At 50.9% G+C, this 25,265-nt stretch overlaps 3 protein-coding genes across 7 annotated transcripts in view; 1 reads left to right on the top strand and 2 right to left on the bottom strand.

The window, feature by feature from the left end:
• RTN3 (reticulon 3) overlaps nucleotides 1–14,385 on the top strand; it is a 60,322-nt gene extending 45,937 nt beyond the window's left edge. For 2 of the 3 annotated variants that reach the window (XM_027045331.2, XM_027045330.2), the window contains 6 exons: nucleotides 5,895–6,102; nucleotides 7,980–8,118; nucleotides 8,555–8,624; nucleotides 9,848–9,894; nucleotides 10,737–10,795; nucleotides 12,234–13,159. In XM_027045331.2, the coding sequence (XP_026901132.1) occupies nucleotides 5,895–6,102; nucleotides 7,980–8,118; nucleotides 8,555–8,624; nucleotides 9,848–9,894; nucleotides 10,737–10,795; nucleotides 12,234–12,279 (569 nt within the window). In that variant the 3' untranslated portion in view covers nucleotides 12,280–13,159. Of the gene's footprint in view, nucleotides 1–5,894; nucleotides 6,103–7,979; nucleotides 8,119–8,554; nucleotides 8,625–9,847; nucleotides 9,895–10,736; nucleotides 10,796–12,233 lie in introns of all 3 variants that reach the window. The other variant, XM_027045325.2, reaches the window with a different exon arrangement.
• Nucleotides 14,386–14,398: 13 nt separating this feature from the next.
• Nucleotides 14,399–23,806, bottom strand: ZFTA (zinc finger translocation associated). Of its 3 annotated transcripts, XM_053203016.1 has the most exons (6): nucleotides 23,507–23,806; nucleotides 23,019–23,372; nucleotides 20,303–20,800; nucleotides 19,366–19,752; nucleotides 18,566–19,120; nucleotides 14,399–18,327 (listed from the first exon to the last, which is right to left on the bottom strand). In XM_053203016.1, exons 2-6 carry the CDS (start codon nucleotides 23,155–23,157, stop codon nucleotides 17,864–17,866), a joined length of 2,043 nt encoding a protein of 680 aa, XP_053058991.1. In that variant the 5' UTR covers nucleotides 23,158–23,372; nucleotides 23,507–23,806; the 3' UTR covers nucleotides 14,399–17,863. The 3 variants fall into 3 exon arrangements, with proteins under 3 accessions (XP_053058991.1, XP_026901133.2, XP_026901134.2); XM_027045332.2 differs by having other exon boundaries at nucleotides 23,019–23,806; XM_027045333.2 differs by lacking the exon at nucleotides 23,019–23,372 and having other exon boundaries at nucleotides 23,507–23,805.
• On the bottom strand, nucleotides 23,568–24,956 carry LOC128311714 (basic proline-rich protein-like). Its single transcript, XM_053202658.1, has 2 exons — nucleotides 24,797–24,956; nucleotides 23,568–24,388 (listed from the first exon to the last, which is right to left on the bottom strand). Exons 1-2 carry the CDS (start codon nucleotides 24,954–24,956, stop codon nucleotides 23,568–23,570), a joined length of 981 nt encoding a protein of 326 aa, XP_053058633.1.
• Between the last annotated feature and the right edge of the window lie 309 nt (nucleotides 24,957–25,265).

The following is a 25,265-nucleotide window of genomic DNA, read 5'->3' as shown; positions in this document are numbered from 1 at the left end:
CATAGAATTAAGACCTGGGCCTTCTTCCCTATCCATATGAGGTAACCTCATCCATTTTCATGACTTTTAAATATTATTTGTGTGCTAGTGACTTCCAAATGTGTCTCTGGCTCAGACCTACTTTGTGTGTTGCACACTGGTAGATCTGACTGCTTTCTTTAATAATGGTATCTCTAAACATGGATCCCCAAATTAACATGCTCTGTACTCTGCTCTTCCTCACCTCAGTGAATAACACTGTAGCCATCCATTTGTTCAGACCCCAAACCTATGTGTCACCCATATTTCTTCCCGGTGTCATCTCCCACATCCTGTCACCAGGTTTTCCCTGTTCTACCTCCAAACCGTAGCTCATGTCTGTCCACTCCTCCATCCTGACTGCCCCCATCCTAATCTAAATGACAACCATCTTGCATTTGAACATCCACGTTAGCCTTCTAGGGAGTCTCTCTGCCTGCACTTTTGCCCCACCCTTTTCTATATGGTGAAAGCGTTCCTCTTCTTAAAATACAATATATCATGTTATACCCCTGCTTGACCTTTAGTGGCTCCCGTTTCACTTGAAGTTAAAATCCATGCTGCTTACCTTGCTCTCTGAAAGTGCTCCATGATCTAGCCCCTGCCAGTCTCTCCAGCCTTGTCACACCATTCCCCTGGCTTTTTGCATGGCCAGCTCCTTCTCATTTTTCATATCTCACCTTTCATGGCAGTCCTCAGAGAGGCTTCTCCTGACCAGTAGCTTCAGTCATGCCTGTGTGCACACCATTATTCTCATCGTGGCACAATGGATTCATATCCTTATGGGTCTCTGGTACAAATGACACTTACCTTGTTTGTTATTCATGCCTCTCTTCCCCCCCTGGAAACTAAGTAAGGTTCTTGTTTGCTTTCTTCACTGCTGTATTATATTCCCAGCTCTTAGTGCTTGCCTGGCACACGGTGGGCACTTAATTAAAGCTTGCTGAAAGAAGAGAGGAATGGGAAAGGAAGGAAAAGAACACATTAAAAATAAAGAATTCCCAGGACGCCTGGGTGGCTCAGTCAGTTAAGTGTCCGACTTCAGCTCAGGTCATGATCTCATGGTTCGTGAGTTCAAGCCCCATGTCGGGCTGTGTGCTGACAGCTCAGAGCCTGGAGCCTGCTTCGGATTCTGTGTCTCCCTCTCTCTCTGCCCCTCCCCTGCTCACGGTCTGTCTCTCTCTGTCTCTCAATAATAAATGAATGTTAAAAAAATTTTTTTTTTAATAAGGAATTCCTTGCTTTACTTTTTTTAAGTCTATTTATTTGAGAAAGCATAAGTGGGGGAGGAGCAGAGAACGAGAGAGAGAGAGAGAGAGAGAGAGTCCCAAGCAGGCTCTGCTCTGTCAGCACAGAGCCTGACGAGGGGCTCAAACTCATGAAACCATGAGATCATGACCTGGGCCGAAACCAAGAGTCAGATGCTTAACCAACTGAGCCACCCAGGCGCTCCAGGAATTTCCTGCTTTAAAAAGTTCTATATAGGGGCGCCTGGGTGGCTCAGTCGGTTGGGCGGCCGACATCGGCTCAGGTCATGATCCTCGCGGTCAGTGAGTTCAGGCCCCACGTCAGGCTCTGTGCTGACGGCTCGGAGCCTGGAGCCTGTTTCAGATTCTGTGTCTCCCTCTCTCTGACCCTCCCCCATTCATGCTCTGTCTCTCTCTCTGTCTCAAAAATAAATAAATGTTAAAAAAAATAATAAAAATAAAAGTAAAAATTAAAAAAAAAGTTCTATACTGAAGTATTAAGAGCAGATGCATGAAAGTAGGAGGGAGAAAGAACATTTTATGGAACTAAACCATTGCAGCTTCTTGGTGCCTTCCTGATTGCGCAGCAAACACTGAAACCCAGTATGAGGGCTTCACCATTTTAAACTTTTGGCAGCTGCCTCATTTCTTCCCTTTGTCCTCATGTGTTTCATCCTCCTAACTCTTCCTCGAAGATCAGAGGGCAGCATTTCCAGATGTACCACGTTCCTTTCGTTAGTATTGTATCCTCAGAATCCAAGTCCACGGTACTTGATAGGATCTAGGTGCAGGAACTGGGCCTCTCATAGATTGAGAGAGATTATCAGGACACAAATGCAAACTGGTTATTAGCTTAGCCCATGTTTTAAGCATTCAATAACAGATCTGAAGAGCTGCTGTAAATAAAGTGATCTGTGCTCTGAAGAAAAATAAAGCAGAATAAGGAGATGGAGCGTGATCAAAGGAAGGGGAGGTTAGGTAGGGTGTGCATTCTGGGGGAAGTAGCCCATGAACCAGGACCCAAAAGGGAAGGAGCAAGTCACGTGAAGTTGTGGAGGAAGAGCATCCCAGACAGGTTTGAGGTATTAACCAGCTTATGCTAACTTCCCCTCTGTTATCCCCTGCCATTAATCAGTGTGTCCCTTTTCCAGACCAGACCGTAATTCTGCCATTGATTATAAGGCCCAGCCCAGGGCCTTCTATACTATTGTGCAGATTATATACTGCACACCTCTAGGGGGCACCACTCACATGTGTTATTGCAGGTTTCAATGTTTCTTATGCCAATTTTCCAGCAGATGGCAGTAAGGTTCATGAGGACAGGGTGGCTTTTGTTCATCTAGGTTTGCATATAGGCTAGTGTCATTACCCCTCTTTCCTTCTGTGATGCATCCAGGTCTTTTTCTCTCTGGGCTCCAGTCTTATCCTGTAAGCTTTTCTTTCTTTTTTCTCTTTCTTTCAAACATTTGAAACTTAAAAAAAAATATTTTTTAACGTTTATTTATTTTTGAGACACAGAGAGACAGACCATGAACAGGGGAGGGTCAGAGAGAGAGGGAGACACAGAAACCGAAGCAGGCTCCAGGCTCTGAGCTGTCAGCACAGAGCCCGACGCGGGGCTCGAACTCATGGGCCACGAGATCATGGCCTGAGCCGAAGTTGGACCCTTAACCGTCTGAGCCACCCAAGCACCCCTCAAACATTTCAAACTTAAAGAAATGCACGTATAGTACAAAAAACTCCCATATAACCTGCGCTCTAGTTTACCAGTTGTTAACATTTGCCTACTTTTGCTTTATCACTGCGCCCCTCTCTCCATAGGAGAGCTGGTTGCAAACATCCTGCCCCTTTACACCCTGACTTTGGAATGGGGGGGCGGGGGGTTGGTTGTTTTTATTTTTGTTTTTTTTGAGCAAGAATTTTGTTTATACATAGCCGCAGTACACTTACCAAATTTAGGAAATTTAACACTGATACAATACAGTTAACCCTTGAACCTCACAGTTAACGGGCTCTGACCTCCATGTAGTTAAAAATTCACATATAACTTTTGACTCTCCAAAAACTTAACTACTAATAGCATACTATTGACTGGAAGCCTTACCAATAACATAAATAGTTAACACATATTTTGTATGTTATGTATATTATATATTGTATTCTCACAATAAAGTGAGCCAGAGAAAAGAAAATGTTATTAAAGTCAAAAGGAAGAAAAAATACATTTACAAGTACTATACTGTATTGGGGAAAAAAATCCACATGTAAGTGACCCATGCAGCTAAAACATGTGTTGTTCAAGGGTCCTCTGTACTTTTATCAGTTACATAATCCGCAGTCAAATTTTGTCTGTTGTCCCAGAGGTGTCCTTTATAGCTATTTTTACCCCTTTATCCAGCATTCAGTCTTGGATCACATTTGGATTTATGCTTTGAAACCGCCTCACTGTATTTTAATTTTTGTTATTTTTTATTGAAGTACAATTAGCACACAATGTTACATTAATTTCAGGTGTACAATATGATCCAGCAATTCTGTACATTACTCAGTACTCATCACAATAAGTGTACTCTTAATCCCCTTCACCTGTTTCACCCATCTGCCTCACCCCCTCCCCTCTGACAACCACCAGTTTGTTTTCTGTATTTAAGAGTCTGCTTTTTGTTTGTCTCTTTTTTCTTTGTTCATTTCTTTTGTTTATTAAATTCCACATATGAGCGAAATCATATGGTATTTTCCCTTTTATGTCTGACTTCACTTAGTGTACCCTGTAAATCCATCCATGTTGTTGTAAAATCCTCAATCTTAGTTTGCTGTTTTCTTACTAGATTGAGGTTCTGTGTTTTTGGCAAGAGTACCGTAGAAGTGATGTTGTGTCCTCTGTGCATTACACCACGAGGCACATGGCCTGTTTGTTCCATTCCTAAGCATTCTATGTTGAAACCGTACTTGTGGTCTTAGGAACTGTGACATGTATGTACTTGGATGCTGACTGTAGGAATCCAGCTTAGTATTTGCTCTCCTAAGAAGGTAGCACTCTGTTCAGCTTTCCTGTCCAATCAAGTGAGCCTGACTTGCCTCCCAACTCTTCCTTTGCAATGTCATTACCTGGGACTCTAAGCTTCCCATCAGGAGTCATAATACCTCTTATTTCTCCTAGTGTCACATCCCTCGGCTGGAATCTCTGAACCAGTGATTACTTCTTCTGTACAATCAGCAAATCTTTAGTGTGAACGTTACAAGTTAGGTTCCTTTGGCTCTGGCAAGGTTAGGCTTCAGAGGAGAGTATTGTGTTTGAAGATGGGGAAGAACTAGGTACCAGGGGGCCCACTTGAACAGATTCAAGTTCATTTTACCCTCAATCACAGTCTTCCAGGCCTACCGTATTTTGATTGTAGTTAAAATTTGAGTGTTTATTGTATGTCATTTACAGTGCTAAGCATTCTGCTGCATTAGCCTTATATAGTCCTTAAAACAACTCTAAGAACTAGATACTACTTTCTTTATTTTACCAAAGAAAAAATAAAGGTTTAGAAAGGTCAGTTAAGACAATACAACTAAAAATTACCAGGACTCTAAACTCCTGTCTCCAATTCCAAAGCCCTTACTGTTCTTTATAAACAGAAGAATCCTACACTAGGGCCATTAGTGTTGAAATTAACCTTCACAGATTGAAATTCAAATGTAGTGTCATTGCTAGATAGGAGATAATTGCTAGCAACTTTTACACACATATGTTGAGGTGTCTGTAAATAGAAGAACTTAGATTTTTGCAATTTGGATGTCCCCTGCCGTAAGAGCCACTTGCCTAAGACAGCCTTGGTTTATACCTGTTTCATAACAGTTATTAATAGTGGCCCCATTCATTTGCAGAGGTATTGGGGTTTTTTCCCAATTTTTTTAATGTTTATTTATTTTTGAGAGAGAGACAGAGCCTGAGTTGGGGGAGGGGCAGAAAGAGAGGGAGACACAGAATCAAGAGCAGGCACCAGGCTCTGGGCTCGAACCCACAAACCATGAGATCATGACCTAAGCAGAAGTCGGACACTTAACTGACTGAGCCACCCAGGCGCCCTCAGAGCTATTATGGTTTAGATAATGATACGGTCCCCTGCCCATAATCCTTCCTGAGTTCTCTTCAGATTAACAGAGAGACTGGTATATTTCGTTGTAACTAATGCTAATAGTTTGGTTTGTTTTTATCCATCACTCTCTCTGGCCCGGCCCAATTTACACATTAGCTTTGGTTTTACAGTGACCAAACCATAATTTATTGGCATGGTTTGCTTAATTTATTCAATAGTTATCAACACTTTATCACACTTGCTGTACATCCTTTCTGCTGAAACATTTAAAGAAAATGACACTTTACCCCATTGTACTTCAGTAGCCATCTCTAAAAAAATAAGTTTCTAGTTTTTATGAACCTGTCCAGAAACCACAGGAACCTTTTGCAGTGTGAATCATCACTTCTGATATAATTTGGTTTTCATGTATCAGGTTCTCTTAAAGAGGGGTGTGCCTGCAATTGCATGCTAGTATGATGCTTCTCAGGTATGCAGGACACAGCCAGAGAGCGGTGCTGGCCACGTGGCCACATGTAACCTATGTTTCCTTTTCTTTCGGCAGTGCACGATCTGATTTTCTGGCGAGATGTGAAGAAGACTGGGTTTGTCTTTGGCACCACACTGATCATGCTGCTCTCCCTGGCAGCTTTCAGTGTCATCAGTGTGGTTTCTTACCTCATCCTGGCTCTTCTCTCTGTCACCATCAGCTTCAGGGTCTACAAGTCTGTCATCCAAGCTGTACAGAAATCAGAAGAGGGCCATCCATTCAAGTGAGTTGAAGTATCACAAGTAACACTGTAAACTTTAGGGAGGGGGTTTGCTGAGGCCGGTCAGGTCTGTAATTCAAACCTGACAGAGTCAAGAATTATAGGGCCTAATGCAGCTGATCACTTGCATGAACCATCACCTAAAAACCTGTCGCTTAAAAAGTGGCCAAGAACTTTTTGACAAACTTACACTTGAAGGACAAAGAAGACAGTCTAAATTCCTGAGCAGGGTAGAGAGAGCAGGGCCTCCAGGACAGCACTCAGTTACATGGAGTCCCGAGGACATATTTAAGCTTCCACGCAGCTAAATCTTAAAGCAACTTTGAAGTCTAGATGCTGAGCCTGCCCTCTAGGCGATACCAGAATTTGATGTGTTTGCTCTTAGTTTTGTTACTGATTTCCTTTTAATTTTCCTTTAGTTTTCTTAATACCAGGAGCAGGTCTTGATGAGATCAGTAGGTCATGCATTTTTAGAATCCACTTGCTAGCTTTCCTCATTGTGCTGTGACTTTAACAAATGTTTTCCTCACACTTTTCCTTTTGAAAATCTTAGTCTGTAAACATTTTTAACATTTGCAAATAACGGTTTTTTTCAAAACCCCTCTCTTATAAGGAAAGAAACTCTTCTGTGACCTCTCAGGACTGTGACAGAATAGGTGTCTGGCTGCAGCTCTGGTCCTTTTATTTTCTCTTAGTGAAAATAGAACAGATAATTTAAACTATATGTGGCATTAAAAAAGTTATTGCAAGTTAGTTTTAATAAATCAGTAGGTATTCAGTGAGTGAATAAATTTTACTGTTTTGCCACAAGCTCAGCTGTCTTAGGAGGGTTTTCCTCTTTTGCATGCCAGTGTCTTGGATTTTAAATGTGTATTGCTAAGTTGTATGAATTACAACATCCAGTTTTTGCTATTTTCGTATTTGGTTGTACATATTTTCCTGAATACAAAAAGTAAGCATGCCTGTTCCTTTTCTATTTTTCGAAGACTGTAGGCTCTTTAAGGCAAAAGCAGCCTTCTTTTTCCCGATGTGCCCAGCACATAGCAGAGGGTCTGATACTCAGTAGGCACTCAGTAAGTACTGAGTGAATGAACAAGTTAGGAGCACATGGTTACGTGTCAGTTCTGTAGTGCATCTGGAAACAGATGGAAACAAACCCAGGTCTTTCTGCCTTTTTCTTTCGTCATTTACCCTAGTAAACTCAGTATCTGCACCTTCCTTTTTGTTAACAAATACTTTACAATGCCTCCTTTATCATTTTCAAGTGAGATTCATAGGTATCTACAAACAAAATTTCAAAAATAGACTATAATTATAATATAAAGGAATAAGATAAGCTATTTATAATAAAATAATATGTATCTAGTCAATATTAAACTGCTTGGACATGACTACACGCACAAAATAAATACATCAGGAACTTGCAGTTAGATGTATAATCTCCAGTACAGAGGTAATTTTTCAAAATAGTAAAGCATCTCAGTAAGGTTTAGCATGAACAAAATTCAGTATTAAAAAATTCAGGATGTGTTAAAACTATGGGGAAAATACCTTGTTTTTATATGTTTTGGGCTTTTGATAATTATAAATGGGTTCGCGCCTTCATGAATATCCTGTGAGGCAGTGAAAGTTATGCAGGACGTAGGACAACTCTTTATTGTGTAAGAACATCCCACACTTTGCAGACATCTGGCATCTCTGCCTCTGCCCACTGAAGGACAAAGGTGTCCTCTCCTCACCCCGTGACAGCAAAAAATGACCCTACAGATTTCCAGAATGCGCCCTTGGGGGGGTATCGCGCTCTAAAGAACGGCTCTCCTAACAGAAAGAGATCTTCTTTTTCTTGTCAAATGTATGACTGTTGTTTCTTCTTCTGGAAGAGCCTACCTGGATGTAGACATTACCCTGTCCTCAGAAGCTTTCCATAATTACGTGAACGCTGCCATGGTGCACATCAACAGGGCCCTGAAACTCATTATTCGTCTCTTTCTGGTGGAAGATTTGGTTGACTCCTTGAAGGTTAGTTGTTTCTACAGCTTTTGGTGGTGAGACTGAGGAGAACCAGGGACTAAATTATAATTCAGAAGAAAAACAGTAAACAGGGTTTCCTCACACACAAAAATAAATGTATGCTTCTTGTCTCCTGTATTTGGGACAGAAGTGAAATGGGGATAGGAGTCAAGAGGAAGGGTCTCCTGCACCTGAAGAACTTCAGAACAAGGAGAATGTAATTGGCAGAAATACAGTTACAGTCTGAGCTTAAGAGAACTACAGAATTGTCTGATGCATCCTTCAAATGTATGGTGCAAATGAAGTAACCCTCATTTTGAAATTATTGATGGTATACATCACTGAATTTATGCAGACTTAATTGGCAAGACGAGAATGGCATCAGTTAACCGAAATTTTACATTATGATTATTCCTGCTTAACCCTCTGATGTTGGCTTTCCCAGCTGGCTGTCTTCATGTGGCTGATGACCTATGTTGGTGCCGTTTTCAATGGAATCACCCTTCTGATTCTTGGTAAGGTGACAAGGAAAATGTCTCCATGCTCTTGGAAGTACAGTTAGCCATTGAACAACACAGGTTTGAACTGCATGGATCATAACACTTATACGTAGAATTTTTGCAGTGCAGTATTATTTATAAATGTATTTTCTCTTAGGATTTTCTAACATTTAGTCTTGTCGTAAGAATACAGTGTAGAATACGTACAGCATACAAAATATGTGTTAATTGACTGTGTTCTCAGTAATGCTTCTGGCCAACAGTAGGCTGTTAGTAAAGTTGGAGGTGAGGGATCAGCGGTTGTATGCAGATTTTCAACTGCACGGGGTATCAGTGCCCCTAATATCCACAGTGTCAAGGGTCATCTGTGATTGGTAAAAGTAGGAGCAAAGAGAATGCCCAGTGTGTCTCTACTCTTTGCACACGGCCCAGCCTTTAACATCCATAAACGTTGAACTGGATGTTGAAAGAACCTATGTTTGTGGCCACAGGTTTATTGAAAGATCCCAACTATAAAGAAGTATCAGAACAGAAGTAAAGGAGAGTTGTCTACATTTGCTTTAAATATGGGGATCTTATAAAAATCATTTTCAGGGCACCTGGCTGGTTCAGTTGGTTAAATGTCTGATTCTTGATTTCGGCTCAAGTCATGATCTCATGGTTCATGAGATCAAGCCCCGTGTCAGCACAAAGCCTACTTGGGATTCTTTCTCTCCCTCTCTTTCTCTGCCCCTCCCCCTCTCAAAAATAAATATTTTTTAAGAAGAAATCATTTTCATAATTTGGAAATTATTTGTAATACAAAGAAGGCAGGCAGCCTGTGTACCTATAGCTAACTGTCCTTTTTTTTTTATTTTTTATTTTTTATTTTTTAACGTTTTATTTATTTTTGAGACAGGGAGAGACAGAGCATGAGCGGGGGAGGGTCAGAGAGAGGGAGACACAGAATCTGAAACAGGCTCCAGGCTCTGAGCTGTCAGCACAGAGCCCGATGCAGGGCTCGAACTCACGGACCGCAAGATCATGACCTGAGCCGAAGTCGGCCGCTTAACCGACTGAGCCACCCAGGCGCCCCTATAGCTAACTGTCCTTAATTGAAGGCTCTAGGTAGGATTTCTCATATTGAAGATTCAGGTTTCCCTGTATTTCCTGAGGAAAAATGGTGTGTATTACTTGAGTCTTGGGTCTTTTTGACTGCCTCACATTTATACCTGCCGTATCCTGTGATTCTCTTACAGCTGAACTGCTCATTTTCAGTGTTCCAATTGTCTATGAGAAGTACAAGGTAAGCACGTATCTGTTTTGAATCGGATACGCCTGTTGATTATGACTAGTTTCAGTTCACGTTTTAGGCATCGAAAGTTTGGAGCAACCATTTTCTGACCCATTTCTGCAGTCTGATTTTATAAGTCAGGAGCCTATATGAAATTGGTAATAGTGGTTTCCTATACCAAGAAAAACTGAATGTTGAGGAGAGAAAAGGGTAGGAAGGAGACTTATTTTTGTGCCTCGCTGTGTCTTTCAAGTTTTAATCAGGTGGATGCATTATCTGTGCAAAAAACTAAGTTGGAAGAAATGCTTAAGTAAATAAAAGCTGGTATCTAAAAAGAAATTTAAACTGTCAAGGCTATTATGGGAATCCCATCAGTGTGAAAAGATGTTTGCATTGTGGAATGCCGTGTGCAGAGCCTTGGTGGATGTGAGAAGGTTATTTTTTGTAGGTTGTCATCCATCAACAGACTTTATTTATGCCTTTTGGTATTAAATGAATTAGTCTTACGTGGGAGCCAAAACACGTTTGTGATTACAGAGTATAGATTAGACTGTTTCTAGTATTCAGAAAATGCTTTACTCCAGTGTCTCTAAAGGAAACACCTAACAAGTAAGACCTTAGCAAAAGAAATGAGTGATTTTTACTTCCAACAGAGTATGAGGTGTTTGTGGCATAATTTAAATTCTGAAACCTTAAGTTTTTAAAATATATTTTTTTAAACGGGGCATTTTCATTTCGCAGAGTATGCATTACTATTTTTTGTTTTAATTATTAAACTGGACAACAGAACGTTGCCTTCAGGGAAATTGTTAATCTCTGTGTTGCCGTAACTGAGTCTCTTTCCTTCCTTAAAGACCCAGATTGATCACTATGTTGGCATCGCCCGCGATCAGACCAAGTCGATTGTTGAAAAGTAAGTATGCTTAAGTTCCACATTTTATTATGGCATGTGTGTTTTTCCCCAATTAATTTTAGCCTCCTCTGTAAAATACTGACTCAGAGAAAGTAATTTTCACCCTGAAGAAAAAATGTTGGTTAATAGTTTGATTTTATTAGAAATTACTTCATCTGCTTCCTTAAAAAAATATCCTTTGTGTCTTAGACTAAAAAGAATCAATGGAATTAGAACCTTTGCCTTTTTGAATTGGCCTTTAAATGTTTGTGGTTGCCAGCTCACATGCATCTATTTTCACATGTATCAATTTTAAGCCAAACTCTTCCCTCTCTTTTCAGAAATAAGAGATTTACTAAAGAAATGACTCAAGGTGCAAAGCTACCTCTTTTCTAAAACTACCAAATCCCCGTTTTCTGTTTTCGTAAACCAATTTAATATTAAAATCAAGTTAGTAATAAAATACTGGTAGACATTTTTATGACTCCCTCTATCAAGGAACCATTTGGGGTTTTTTGGAGCTTTTTAAATGACTTACAGTAAACACTAAGGAACCCATACTTTTAATTAAAATATTAACATTTTTCTATATTCAGACATTTAAGAAACAAAACATCGAAAGCAGTTGTTTCTCTTTTGTGCTCTCCCCACCCCCAGTTCCAGTCCCTTTCATATCCCAGATTTTAGTGCTTTTTCTAGTTTCAATAAGTGGAAGCCGACTCTGTGCACACAACTTGGGCTTGATGCCAGGGTCTTTACTTGTTCCTTCGCTTTTTTAGGTATACATTGGAGCTAAAACCAGGCAAGGACAGTTAGCACAAATATGTATCTGGTTGCTGTTCACTCCTCATTGGGAAAGATGGTCATAGCTTAGCTTTTAAACCTGATGTCTTGGTTAGTCCCTGCTGGAGTGGCTTTGACATTGGTTGAGAGGTGTGTGAATGACCTTAGTGATGGGTAACCTTAATGCACAAAATAAAGGGTAGCTCTGGTGTCTGGTGAGGGGCTGGGAACCGTTGCCTGCTCCTGTTGTCTTTTTATATGTCACCTTGACCCTTGACTCTCGGTTCCTTTGGGGCACTAGTGGGTAACCTCGCATTCCCAGAGAAATGGGCTCTTGCACTGCCGGTGTGGAGAACATAGGAGGCATTATGCCCAGATACCCCTTATTCTCCTCTGGAACCCCCAGGGAAGGAGCCAGGAGGTGCAAGCAGTGAAAGAGGACAGGGAGCTGGCATGGTAGCAGGGAGAGGGGATAGATCTTTGTGGACCCCTCAGCTCGTCCCGGACCGGCCTCGGCCCCTGCCTCTTTTCATCCAGAGTAAGCCTGTTGGGAATGGGAGGGTAAGTTTCCACAGTGCTCCAGCAAGTTCAGGACTGTCTTCCGGTATCACTGTTAAAGTAAAAACCTAGAACCAATGTCTGTCTTTTCACCTTCTTTTTTTTCTTTCTTCAATAGGATACAAGCAAAACTCCCAGGAATCGCAAAAAAAAAGGCAGAATAAGTACATGGAAACCAGAAATGCAACAGTTACTAAAACACCACTTAATAGTTATAACGTTATTACTTGTACTATGAAGGAACGTGCTCAATGTCAGCTCGAGCCTGCATTCCAAGCTTCTTTTTCTTAATTTGGTGTTTTCTCCCCTCCTTTCCCTTTACCCTCAGTATCAAGCACAAGAATTGTTGGACTTAAAAAAGAACTGATATCTTAGGACCCAAAAGAATAAAGAAAGAATCTAATAGGGTAAATCAGTACCTTAATGGTGGTGGGGCTTTTACTTGGAGCTTGAAAGGGGAGAGGTTGGAGGTCAAGGAGAAAATGAAAGATAAAGCACTGCTCTTGGATTCTGCTATCCAGTTTTCAAGGACTAGTCTTACGCAGCTTCCCGTCAGTTTTACCCTTATTTTTAAGTTAAGAAATGATGATTAACTTATGAGGAAATTATCCGGGGACAAGAGTGGGATTCCTTCCCACGGGTCTTTGGCAGCTCTCTGACCCCATCTTCCTGCCCCACAGTGTGAGCGGCTGCTCCTAACATTCCTCTTTTTCATGTAATGATAGAACTTTCAAGTCTATGAATAACTTGTAGGTGATAGTGTGCATTCCTGATTCCCAGAATACCATCTGGTAACCAAGGTTGGAACCGGAAAGTGGGACTGTGAAGGCCCTCCCTCTCCCGCTCATCCCTAGAAAGGAAAGTTCCCGCCATTTGGGAGGGTGGTGTCTGTGTCGTTTCTTGTGGGCACCAGTTCTGAGCTTTAGTTTGAGAACTCATTCCTGAATGTGCTTTCCTCCTCCTTCCCTGCCCACCTCACCTCGAGTTTAATAAATATGGTTGTACTTTTCTTATTATGAAATAAATGTCTGTAACTGCTGTAAACTTGTTAGAGGAAAAAAATAATCTGCATGTGGGCTCCTCAGGTGTTGAGTTATTGTAATCCTGTCTCAGTCCATGGGGGGGAAACATTCTCAAGAGGTGAATACAGAAACAAAAGGCCTTTTTTTGCTTTTGTCTTTTCTCTGCAGCTTCCTCCTTCCCATGCCACATCCTTACCCCGTGCTCGTCATCTTACCCTAAGCACCAAAGCCAAGCTGGCTTGAGAGGAGATTGTGTGTGTCTGTGGTGGAGAAGCCACAGGTTAGTGTAAGGAAGTGCATTCTGTGGTTCACAGGGAGCTTTGACTTTGAGGCTAGCTCACGGGTGTGTGTTACAGTTTGAGGCTCCTTCGGCTTCAGGCGCATGAAATGTCTTCGCGCCTCTGCCGTGGCCCAGGGTGCTCCTTCTGAGAGTGCTTTCCCCGAAGCGTTAGGTAAAGGCGACCAGGCAGGGCCAGCTTGTGTTGATGGACTCCATGCACAATTGAAAGCTAACAGAACAACCCAGACCGACATCAGATGGAGGGCGATCAGGAATCTGATTCCTGTTGAGACCGATCAGTGTCTTTGTCCCCTTCCAACATGAAAATTCGGTCACCTTGAAAGAAAAGTCGTCTGAGTTCCTTCAGGTTGTAAACTCCTAGTCATGAGGGAATGTGCGCTGGTGACTTTAAAGTAAGGGCTATAGTGTTTGACGGTCCCAAAGCAGTGCAACTCTGTAGAAGGTAGTGGAAATTTTCTTTCTACTGTTTTGGAGAAGTTACTTCAGCATTTAGATGGGTAAAAGGTACCCTTGCCTTACTCCATTTTCCTGTTTTCTTAGCCCTCTTTCCTTTTGAACTTTTAAGCTGATTTCATGTCGGAGTCAGAAACATATTCTCCATCCTATCTTATGCCCTCCCAGGAAGTCAGTGCACTGATCAACTTTTTGGGCTTCCCCTCCAAAGGACCCTCTTCTGCACTGGAAGCCTCCACACCTAGCTGTTTTGTTTTGTTACTGCTGTATTTAGGTAATTGGACAGATCTTTGTGCCACACAGGAGTTTGGTTTTTTTTGTTGTTTTTTTTTTTCTTAAGAAAAACCCATAGGTGAAATATTACTAATGAAACTGTGTGTGCGTGTATGTGCGTGCAACATAAAAATACAGTAGCACCTAAGGAACTTGAATCTTGGTTCCTGTAAAACTGCAAATTGATGTGTTATTAATAAAAAAATTGAAAGGAAAAAAAACCAGTGACTGCGGTGTCGTTCTGCTAACTTTATTCTTTATACACAGTTTGGGTAAAGTAAGAACCAGGCTTCCACCGGCCCCCATCCCCACTCCACTTTTGAGGCTTTAAAAAGCACCTACTAGTTGATACTGGTCATAGTTCCCAAGGTTGCAGAATTTCCATAGTAGAGCAAAGCTGTGCATTTGGTTTCTGAAAGATCACGGAGACCCTCTGAGAGGTGACCTTAGGAAGATGAGGAGTGGGAGGGGCCAGAGGGTCTGTTGTCCCAGTTCAGCCTCACACCAGCCTAGGAGGGTTTCCCGTCTGCAACATGAAGCAGCCTATAAATCAGAGCCACGATGTGCTTGAGTCACCATGGAAAGCGGGAACTGCATACATTAGGTCTTTGCTGAAAGAACTGTTATCACTTCAGATTTTTTCTTCCCCCAAAACTAAGGCTGCCATGACCCTTAAGCTGGATTTTAAAAATTTATTCAACATACCTCTTAGAAAACTTAGGCTGAAATTTTTTAAAAATAACTGATGCAAACAACTTCACAAATACACATACAAATGTTCGAGTAATGTCACTAACATGGTATATAAATATGGATTCAGAGTAACATTTACATATTGGCCATAATAGCAAGCATACCATTAACAAAAACTTCATGAAGAAACTTCACCTGTTCATGTCAGACTTCCCAAGGCAAGGAGGAGGCACCTAGAGAGGAGGACCACCTAACCCCCTGACCCGTAACCCAAGAGGCCATGGCCGTCGTCAAAGCAGGAATCACTACAGTGGCACTCCGGTCACTGGGGCTTAGATCTTCAGCTTCATGATCATTGGAGGGTTTATCAGAAAGGACTGCTGGGTGCCGCTCATTTCTGATTCATCAGGGTGGGGCCCAAGGATTCGCATTTCTAGTAGGTTCCTAAAGTATGCTGAAGCTACCGGTCCCGTGGCCACACTTTGAGAACCCCTGGAGTGCTTGGGGCTGCCTCTCAATGAAGACTTTGACTCCTGTCTTCCTAAGGCCTCTCTCCCTGCCTATCAAGGGGAAAAGCCATTCCTAACCAGCTCTCTGTCCTGGCTGACCTGAACTTGGGCAGCGGGCTTGGGTGACCAGAATAGGTCACCCCACTTTGCCTACTGTTTCTGAACAGGCAGAGTGGTAAAAGTGGTAAAATACTCGTTCTGGATCTGAAAACAACATGCACGAAGGAAAATAAAAGAATGGCAGTGCCCAGCCTGGTGCCATCTGCAATCCCTGTTCTCAAGCTTTTAATACTGTCTCAAAAACCCTGGGAGTTTCAAACACACTGGGAATTCACTTTTCGGTCAACCGACAGCTCATGCAGGATTTCCTGAATCGCTGGTGGCATCTGCAACAAAACCCAGAGACGACCAGAGCCCTTGCCCTACTGGAGAGGCCGTGGGACAGGTGTTAGCCCCACTTGTGGGGTTCTGATGAAGACTGCCGCCCAAACCCCGGAGCTGAGGCCTGTGGTGGCCCTGAAGACTGCTCATTCCCAGGAGGCGTGCAGTTCTTTGCCATCCCCAGGTCACGACTGCACTGAAACGGCCTGCAGCACCCAGCATGTGCCATCCTTTGGCAGGCCTAGTGGGAAAAGAAATCGTACGAATTTACAGAGACTGGGAGGCAGTGTGGTGTAGTGCAAACAACACTGAATTGGGAGTCGGGATTTCCATTCTAGTTCTATACTGTTCCTACCTGGCTGTGTGATCATTTCAGTTTCTGTACTTCACTACCTTATCTGGGAAAGGGGTCAAGGGGGCAGGTACTGGTTGATCTCCAAGGTCTTTCCAGCTTTGACAATCTTGAATTATATAAAAATGCTATAAAATCCATGGTATAAAATCCAATTCCCAATCAGGAAGAGTCCAGGGGACTGGGCCTGAGGCACTTGAACCTTGGGCTCTGGCCTGGGGGTGCTGGGATGAGGAAGGGCTTCCTCTTTGCACTGGGCTTTCCCACCCACCCACAGAGGCCGACCCTGGCCCCAAGTGCCAGGGCCCCTCCACCTCCAGACCCAACCCTCAAGTCCGCCCACTCACCTCCCCACTCTCAGGCTTTAAGACCAAAGGAACCGGCCTGGCTATGTGAAGAGCAGACACTGGGGCCCGGAGGCTTGAGGACAGGCCCCGGAGGAGGGTCACGCATTAGTGTGGGATGTTTGGGGTCCCCCAGCCCCACCTCTGTCCTCACTCCTTCCTGTAGGTCCTTCCTCCACCACCTCACAGCTTATCTCTGATACACGTATAATAAATAAGACATTTGCACATAAGGGTGAATGGGACAGCTCGCTCCCCGCCCCTCCCCCTTTCATATAAAAGCATTAAATACAGTTTCAAAATAAAATACAAAGAGCAAAAAGGGCCTGATCTCGGGGCCACCTGTTCTCCACAGGAGAATGAATCTACACATCCCACTCGGACCTGCCTGGGAGATCGCGGGGCCCCTTCCCGGCCCCACCGGGCCTGGCGCTGCCGCGGGTTAGAGAAAGGAAGGCCGAGGCCCGGCCCCGGGCCCTTGGGTGCTGAGAATGGGTGGCACGTCCACCGTGTACAAAGGGGGACAGGGAGGGACGGGAATAGAACGCCAACTGCCGGGACCTCCAGTGCCCCGGGCTCGGACTGTCGGGGACGATAGAGCAGGAGCGCCTGACTGAGTTTAGGGGGAAACGGAGGCCTTCAGAGCAGGAGAGGAGCAAAGGAGAAAAGTGCTAATCCCTTTACAAGATCCGGGCCCGGGAGGGCGTGGCAGGAGCGGAGGAGGCGGGAGGGGCCGCGGGGCGCACCGTCCCCAGAGCCCGCCTGGGAGGCTGGCGCAGCTGCCGGAGCCCCAGCCCAGCTCCGCCCCCGCCTCCGGGACGCCCGCCCGCGGTCCCTGGTGTCCTCGCCGCCCGGGGGGTGGGGCTCCCGAGCCCCGCCGCCCCGCCCCACGCTGGAAGCCCTCGTCCGCAGTCCTGGCCTCCGAGCGGCCGCGAATAGCAATGAGGCCCCGGCGGCAGCCGCCCGCGACCCCGGGGGCCGTGCCTGCCCGCGTGCAACTCCGCGGGGAACTGGGCCCCCGCCCAGGGACGGCGCCGGCGCGGCCTTCCTGCCCTCCCCCCAACCCTTGGGGCCCTAATACTGACTGTCGGCACCCCCACCCCGGCCCGGCGCGGGGCTGGGGTTGGAAACCCAACGTGCACACGCTCGGAGGGCCAAGGTGGCCTTTCGGGAAACTTGGGGCCCAGCGCGGGGGAGGGCCAGGGCTCCGGATCCGAAGCGAGCGCGCGCTTCCCGCAGCGCACCGACCGGCCCGGGGGTGCTCCTGGGCACCGAGCGGAAGCCGGCGACCCCACCCAATTCGTATCTCCGCCCGGCCCGGCCAGCGGGGGGGGCAGCTGCGGCGGTCAGGGCCGCGGGAAGCTGGGTGTCCCGGCCCGAGGGCCGGCCGAGCACAGGGCCGAGCCGCCCCGCGAGCCCGCTACGCGCGACAAATGGCGCCCGCTTTGAGGTCCGCGCCGCCGTCGCGCGGCGCCGGAGCCGGCGGCCCGAAGCCCTCGTGGCCGTAGCAGCGCAGCGCCGCCTCCTCGTAGGCCTCCAGGATGGTCTGGCGCTCCTCGGGCGTGAAGTCCATGGAGAAGGGGTGCACCTGCAGGATGTGCCGCTTGATGGTGCTGACCTTGAGGGTGGCCAGCGCGCCTCCGCACACCATGCACACCAGGCCGCGCCGGCTGCCGTCGTAGTCCATCAGGTACTCGCCCCGCCAGCGCGGCTGGTAGTTCCGCCGCTGCTCTCGGCTGCGGGGCGGGGGCGGAGGCGGCGGCGGCGGCGGCGGAGGGGGCAGCGGCGGGAAGGCGAGTCCCCCGGGCTCCTGGCCGTCCTCGTCGTCGTCCTCTTCCTCCGCGGGCCGTTCCGACGGCTCCCCTGGGGAGAGCGGGACGTCGCCTGGGAAAGGACAAAGGACCGCACTGGAGCCGGCGGAGGGCAAGCCGACCGCGTCCAGGGTCTCGGCTCCACGACCGCCCGCCTCGGCCCTCCGGGCCCATCCTCCCCGGCCTCCCCTTCAGCCTTCCGCTCTCCCCACCCCCTTCCACCCCAGCACTCCCAGCCTTCGCTCCCTGCCGGGCCCGGGTGCCTGCCCCCACTCTCCCGCGCCACCTGCTCTGGCCCTGCGCCAGCTCACCCCACCACTCCTCCTCCGGCTCCTCCTCCTCCTCTTCCCCTCCCCCCTCCTCGGAGGCTGCGGCTGTGCCGGGGGCGGCAGGGTCCCTGGGGGACTCGGGGCAGGGCAGCCCCAGGGCCAGCAGGTGAGCGGCCTGCTCGCTCCACTCCTGGGCGATAAGGGCCTTAACAGGCCCGCTGAGGCGTGTGGAGCCCGGGTGGCGCTGGCGGATGTGCCGCTTGATGGTGCTCATCTTGAGCGAGGCCAGCGCGCCCCCGCACACCATGCACACCAGGCCGCGCCGGCCGCCGTCCAACTCCATGAGGTACTCCAGCCGCCAGCGCTCCTGGTAGCGGCGGCGGTGGTCACGGCCCCGCGGCGACCGGCCCGGGACCCCCACCCTCTCGCCCTCCTCCTCCTTCTCCTCCTCCTCTGCCGGCCCGGGCCTCTCAGGGACCCCGCCAGCCTCTTCCTTTTTTGCGTCTGAGGGACTGAGATCCTGAGAGGATAGGGCTCCGGCAGTGGGGGCGGGGTCCCGGCTCTTTCTGGTCAGGTCCTGGGGGACGAGGTCGTCGTCTGTTGGGGAAGGGGTGAGGGAGAGGGGCTCAGCCTGCTGGCAGGGTTGCCCTTACCCACGCAGAGGGGTCCTCACCCCAGCCCCTAAGAGGCCCCAGCCGGTGTGGGTGTGGGTGTGTGTGTGCCTGTCTGCGGGTGGGTGAGTGTGGGTGTGGAGAGGAGTCCCTCCCGGTTTTGGCCACAGGCCCCGCTTTGCAGCCCTAATATGGGGGAGGGGGGTCTCGGCCCAGGGATGGGCCTCGCACCTGGTGGGGACCGAGTGAGCTCAGACAGTGTCTCGGGCTGGCCTCCCCAGGCTTGCAGCAGGGCGCTGCGCTGGGGGCCGCTGAGCCCCAGGGAGCTGGGGTGCACCTCCAGCACGTGGGCACGGATGTCGTCCAGGTGCAGGCTGGGCAGTGCCCGGCCACAGGCCATGCACACCAGCCGGTTCCCCCGAGGGTCATAGTCCATGAGACACTCTGCCCGGAACCAGTTCTGCAGGGACTCCTTCAGCCTCCGCTCCAGCCGCCGGGCCCCCAGCCCCCTGCTGCCCCCGGCCCTCCGGGAGGCTGACAGGCGCCAACGCCGAGCCCGGGGTGCCACTGGGCCCCCTCGCCGCTGGCATCGGCCGCCCTCACCAGCTGGGGCTTTGCCTGAAAGGGTCGGAGCGAGGTTAGGAACCGAGATGCTGGTGATCCAGGGAGCTCCCCGCGGCAGCCAGGTCCTCCACAAGCCTCTCCCTCGCTCGGACTCTGCCTAACCTTCGGGCTTCTCGCCCTCTCCCCCCATGCCTTGACTCCTTCACCTCCGAACCTGCCTGCACACAAACCCGAAGCCCCACCCGCTCCTCCCGGAGACCCAGATTCTGGCCCCTTCCCCGGACTTCACTGTCAGGCCGGACCTTTCCAGCACCCTCTCCTCCCAGCCTTCCCCCCTGCCCATCCCCCCACCTCCAGTCTCCTTGAACCTTCTACATCCGCAGAACGCCGAATCTCTCTCGGGGGGGGGGATGCGGGAGACCCCCTCACCTCACTGTCCCTCCCCCAGTATTGTACCCTAAGGGCAGTAAGCAGACCCCACCCAAAAAAGAGCAGTGACTGGCTCAGGAAAATCCGTTCGTTGGCTGGGGAGGCGGCCCCACCCGGGCCCCGGCCCCGGCCCCACCTGCCACCCCGGCCCCTGCCTCTCCAAGTCCTGCGTTACCTGGGCCCTTGGGCGGGCAAGCTTGCAGGCTGGCCCCCTCCTCCTCCTCTTCCTCTTCCTCTTCCTCCTCCTCCTCAGCCCCCTGGGCCCCCAGGCCCTCAGACTCTCCACAGGCCCCCAGCCCCAGGTGGGCATCCCAGCTGTTGCTGATGACTTCCTTCTCCCGGGGGCTCCAATGCAGGGAGTAGGGGTGCTTTTGGCGGATGTGCCGCTTGATGGTGCTGAGCTTGAGGGTGGCCAGGGAGCTGCCGCACACCATGCACACCATGCCGTGCCGGGCGGGGTTGAAGTCCATCAGGTACTCCAGCCGCCAGTGGTCGTGGTAGTAGCGCCGGTGGTCGCGGCCGGGGATGCGGCTCTTTCCGGGCCTCGAGGCCCGGGCCTCACAGTGGTCTGAGTATTTCCTGCCTGAAGATGCCGGTCCCCTGGCCCTGGAGGAGGGCAGGGGGGCACTCCCCCAGGACCCCAAGGCACCCCCTTCCAGCTGAAGATCTTGCCCTGAAGGGGGGGGGGGGGAAAGGGAGACAGTTTTTCAATGTCCGATTTCCAGGGAAAGATCCCAGGCTGGGATTTTGCAGAGAAAGGGAGGCGGGGGAAGGGTCGTTCAGGGGCAGGAAAAGGATGGCAACAGCAACAAGAGGGGTGTGGGAGAGGCGGGAGTCAAAGCATTGGCCCCTTTATGAAGAGTGAGGACCCTTTAAGAGAGGGCCAAGAACAGAGAGGGCCAAGAACGAAGGGATGCGAGGGGCGAGCTCTGACTTTTTTTTTTTTTAAATGAGGTGAAGGCCAAGCAGGCAGCTGGCTCTCTATGGCACCCTGTTTGGAGGAGGGCTGTAAGAGGGAAGCCAGGAGAGCAGCACGCCGGGGCGGTTCCGGCCAGAGCAGAGCGGGCAGTGGGGCGAGAAGAACAAAGGGGGCATCTGTCTGCATCCAGGGCTGCACACAGGACCCACCCGTCTGAGGCCCCAGCCAGGAGGGCCCCACCCAAAGATCTTCCCCCTTTTTCCAATGATGCCTCCAATGCAGCCTTCTGAGAGTCCCATTTTGGGGGGTCCTAAGCATCGTCGGTTCCCCAAATACAGGCACCCACGGGAGGGATCCCCAAGACAAAGCTGTCAACACCTCCAGGGAAAGGAGTTTCTAGGACCCTGACTTCCCTAGAGTCTGGGAGAGCCGACCACCCTGCAAGGGGACCCGCAGGAGGGCCACCAAAGTGGCTACTGAAGATTCTGCGGAAGGGAGTGGCCACCACCCACTGGAGCCCATTAAGTCTTTCTGGGGATTTATTTTTTGCTCTGGCAGAGAGCCGGCCACTGCCCAGCAATCAAGGGGCAGGCACTGGAGAGGCCCAAGCACAGCACACTACCCCGGTGGTGTTGCCTTTGGCCAAACAGGCAGACACCCGAAGCGGTCCCCCACCTTCCTTGCAGTTTGGACCCTATTTTATTTAGAAAAGGGTTTCCTGGCCACATAAGCTGAATGGACAAGTGTGGTCATGCTCCCTCTGGAGAATCTCAGGGTCAGAGAAACAAAAGACAGGACCAGATAGGACTCCTGTCACCATTGTGGTGTTTGCTTGTTTTGATTTCAGTAGATCCAGAGAAAGAAAAGCACTGGCTTCAAAGTCAGAGACCTCGGTTCCAGTATGGTTTCACCCGTAACTTGCTCTGTGATCTTTGATAGGTCGTGTGGGTCTCTGGGCCTAAGCCTCTTTGTCTGAAAAGGCACTGGATGGCTAGCTGGTCTCTAAGCATCCTTCCAGCGCTGGATCTATGCTAGTCTAAGGTGGATTGGCCCTTTAAGAGCCCAAAAAAGGGGAGGAGCTGAGATTCTTTAAAAACAAAAGGGGATGGGGAGTTTCTGGGAGGGGAGCTGGAAGATTAGGGCAGAGTCTCCCTAGCCTGGACAGAACCGTCACGGGTCTTAAGGCGCTGACCCCTTCAGCAGGGGAATGAAGAAACAGTGTCCTCTGGGAGAGAACGGGGAGGACGGGCTGGTCCTGCTATAGCTGACAAATTGTGGCAAAATTTTCTGAAAAGAAGGGAGGCGATAACGCGCGGACGGGAGGGGTATCTGCCTTTGTGAGCGAGCCCATCCCTTTAGAAACTGCCCGCGGTGGGTAAGGTAGTGGTGGGTCCCCCCACCCCCCACCCCGAGGCGCAAGCCAAGCTCTTTCCTAGAAAGAACATGGGGAAAAAGAAAAAGGATTCCTGTCTGCAAGCAAGGCCACAGGAGGGGAGGAGCAGCGCGACTTAAAGCAGCGGAGTTCCCAGCTCAGCTCCTCTAGGGGAAAGCCCCCCGAAAGCGACCCATAGTCTGGGCAGACTTTTAAGAGACAGCCGGATAAGGGAGACCACCTGGGAGTCTGAAAGAGAAAGGGGCGGGGGCGCAAGTCCAAGAGCCAACAGCGCGCGCCCCATGGCGCCTGGCCAGGCCCTTTGGGGACCCTTCGGCCTGGTCTCTGAGGCGGGGGCCGCGGGGCCCTTTAAGGGGGAGGGAATCCGCCCGAGCCCCGCGGGCGGACCCCGGGAGCTGGGCGGGGGGCTCCCCCGCTGGCCCTGCAGCCGCGATCCGCGCCCGCCAGGTGGCGCCCCCGGCCGCCCTGCCCGCGTCCCCCCCTTTGTTCGGCGGCGGAGAGGGGCCCGGAGCCCGGAGCCGCAGCCCTCCCCTCCCCCATGCCGGGGCCCCCGCCCGAGCCGCCGGCCCCAGCTCTTACCGCCGTCGTCCTCCTCGGGTTCCGCGCCGCCGCTCGATCCGGCGGGCGGCAGCCGTCGGCCCCGTGCCGAGGCCGCTGCTGGCCCGGGGCCGCCCCTGCCGCCGCCGCTCCGGCTCCGGTGGTCCCCGCCGGGCTCCATGCGCTGCGCTGCGGAGCGGGGCCCCGGGGCGGCGGGGCGCGGGGCCGCGGGGCCGGCGGCGGCCCGCCCGGGGCGCTCGGTGCTCGGGGCCCCGGGGCGCGGGGCGCATGCACGGGGCGGCTGGCCGCACGGACGGCTGGCTGCTCGCTCGGCGGCGCGGGCTGGACCGGGGTGGGGACTCCTGTCTGGGGCCCCTGGGGCTCCTTTAAGGGCTCCTGGGTAAATTTAAAGGGGCCGCGCGCTATTTCCTCCTGCCAGCTCGCGGGGGGCTGGGGGGGAGAGGCGGGAGGCGACGAGCTGGCCCGAGGCTCCGCAGCCGGCGCCCGCCCCGGACGTTGGGAGCACAGACCTCGCCGCCCTCGCGGGCCCGCACCGCCGCCTCCGAGGCTCCGGTCCCGGCTCCTGAAGGGTCACCGAAGTGGCGAGGGGAGCCCGCGTCCGCTGCGACGCGCTTCCACCCGGGCTCCGCTCGCAGCCGCTGCCCCCTCGGGGCATCTCAGCGCCCGGCTCCCTGCACCCGCGCCGGCCGGGGATCGCCCGGTGGGAGGCCCGGGTCCCCGCCGGGGCTGCCTCCGCCCGCGCGAGCTGGGCGCGGGCCCCAGAGCGGACGCGACTGGCAGGGGCCCCAGATGGCCGCGGCCCCGCCGAGAGGGTGGAGCCGCGGGGGCGGCCGCGCCCCCTCCCGCGGGAGCCGCCCGGAGCGCCGGGAGTTCGGGCTCCTCCATTGGAGGCGCCGACCGGGCGAAGCTGCCCCGGAGCCGGCCGGGGGCGGGGGCCGCAGAGACCCAGGCCGGGAAGAGGGGGCGCGCGGTAGACACGGGGGGAGCCTGCTGTGCCGGGGCCCGACGCTGCGGGACGGAGGGGGCCCCACACTGGAAGCCGGGAGGAGAAGGCGTGTGCCGCCGTGACTCAGGCTCCGGCCCCCGGAGGCCTGGGGGTGCCCTTGACGCAGCCCCAGGACCCCCGCCGGCCCGAAGAGGCGAAGAACGCTGACCCCGGGCGGGGTGTCGGGCACCTGGGGTCGGGCGCCACCACGGCTGGGAAGCGCTGGGGCGGACCCTGGCTGCAAGCCCCCGGACGCCTCGGGGGCCCCAGCTCCCCAGGATGCGGAGAGAAGGGACCCCCGAGCAGCGGTCAGGGGCGCGGCAGCCTGGGGTCCTTCCGCGAGGACCGGCTGGAGGAGCAGGTGCTAGCTTCGCGTGTGGTTGGTCGCCCACAACAAAGGCGATTCCTAGAGATCCAAATTACAGGGTGCGGAGGCCATGCAGGGTCTTATTATCTAGAGGTGGGTTGTATGCTTTTCCCTGGGGATCCAGCGACCCGCTGAAGAAGTCACCCTCGACAGACTCATTCGCCCACCCAATACCTACTGTGTGCCAACACGCTTTTAGGCGCGGGGCAGTGAACAAGACAGACAAGACTGATACTGTTTACGACTTAACAGGCACCAACAGCTTAAAACAAGGAAACGATTCCAGCCCTTCGGGAGCCATGGGAAATAGTAAGCGATCTGGAGCACCGGAGGCCCATCCCCTAAGCGTTTGTGAAGCGGGGCCCAGAACTAAAATTTCTGAAGTGCCTAAAGGTGTCTGTCACCGCTGGAGATGTTAGCCCCATGACGACCTGCCGGAGACGTCACTTTGCGTAAACTGAGTCTCGGCCCTCCGGCTCTGTTCGCTCCACTGCTGGCCCTGCTTTCGGGTTGGAGCCGCACGACTTTTAGCCTCTGGGGGCTGGGGGGCCCTGGCGCTGATGGAGTGCCAGGCGGTGCCAGGAGATGGGAGAATTCCCTCATTCATTATGTGCTACACTTGTGCCAAGCCCAGGGCCACAAAGGGAAAATGAGATACAGACCTGACCTTCACATGCTCCTGAGTATGGGTTAAAATACGAGGGTAAGCCACCATCGGGGCTGGCCTCCCTGCAACACTTTGGTATATGTCCTTTCCAGTTCTCTCCCTAAGGATAATTTTTGTTTTAAGATTTTATTTTTAAGTAATCTCTCTGCCCATCGTGGGGCTCCAACTCACAAACCTCAGATCAGCAGGCGCCCCTAAGTAAGATCATTTTGTTACCAAAAGAAAGACATCAAGGCCCCGGTGGAGCTT

Source organism: Acinonyx jubatus, chromosome D1 (genome assembly GCF_027475565.1).
Source record: "Acinonyx jubatus isolate Ajub_Pintada_27869175 chromosome D1, VMU_Ajub_asm_v1.0, whole genome shotgun sequence".
Lineage (NCBI taxonomy): Eukaryota > Metazoa > Chordata > Mammalia > Carnivora > Felidae > Acinonyx > Acinonyx jubatus.
Note: the sequence above shows the minus strand (reverse complement) of the source record. Positions and strands in the feature narration are given on the sequence as shown.

Bases quoted from the DNA above. Each gene is read 5' to 3' on its own strand.
- ZFTA (XM_027045332.2), bottom strand. From the start codon at position 23,157: ATGGAGCCCGGCGGGGACCACCGGAGCCGGAGCGGCGGCGGCAGGGGC. The intron at 20,801-23,018 runs GTAAGAGCTGGG...CCCCCCCTTCAG, and splicing joins ACCCGAGGAGGACGACGGCG to GGCAAGATCTTCAGCTGGAA. The intron at 19,121-19,365 runs GTGCGAGGCCCA...CTTCCCCAACAG, and splicing joins GCTCACTCGGTCCCCACCAG to ACGACGACCTCGTCCCCCAG.
- LOC128311714 (XM_053202658.1), bottom strand. From the start codon at position 24,956: ATGAATGAGGGAATTCTCCCATCTCCTGGCACCGCCTGGCACTCCATC. The intron at 24,389-24,796 runs GTGACGTCTCCG...TTGGATCTCTAG, and splicing joins CGAGACTCAGTTTACGCAAA to GAATCGCCTTTGTTGTGGGC.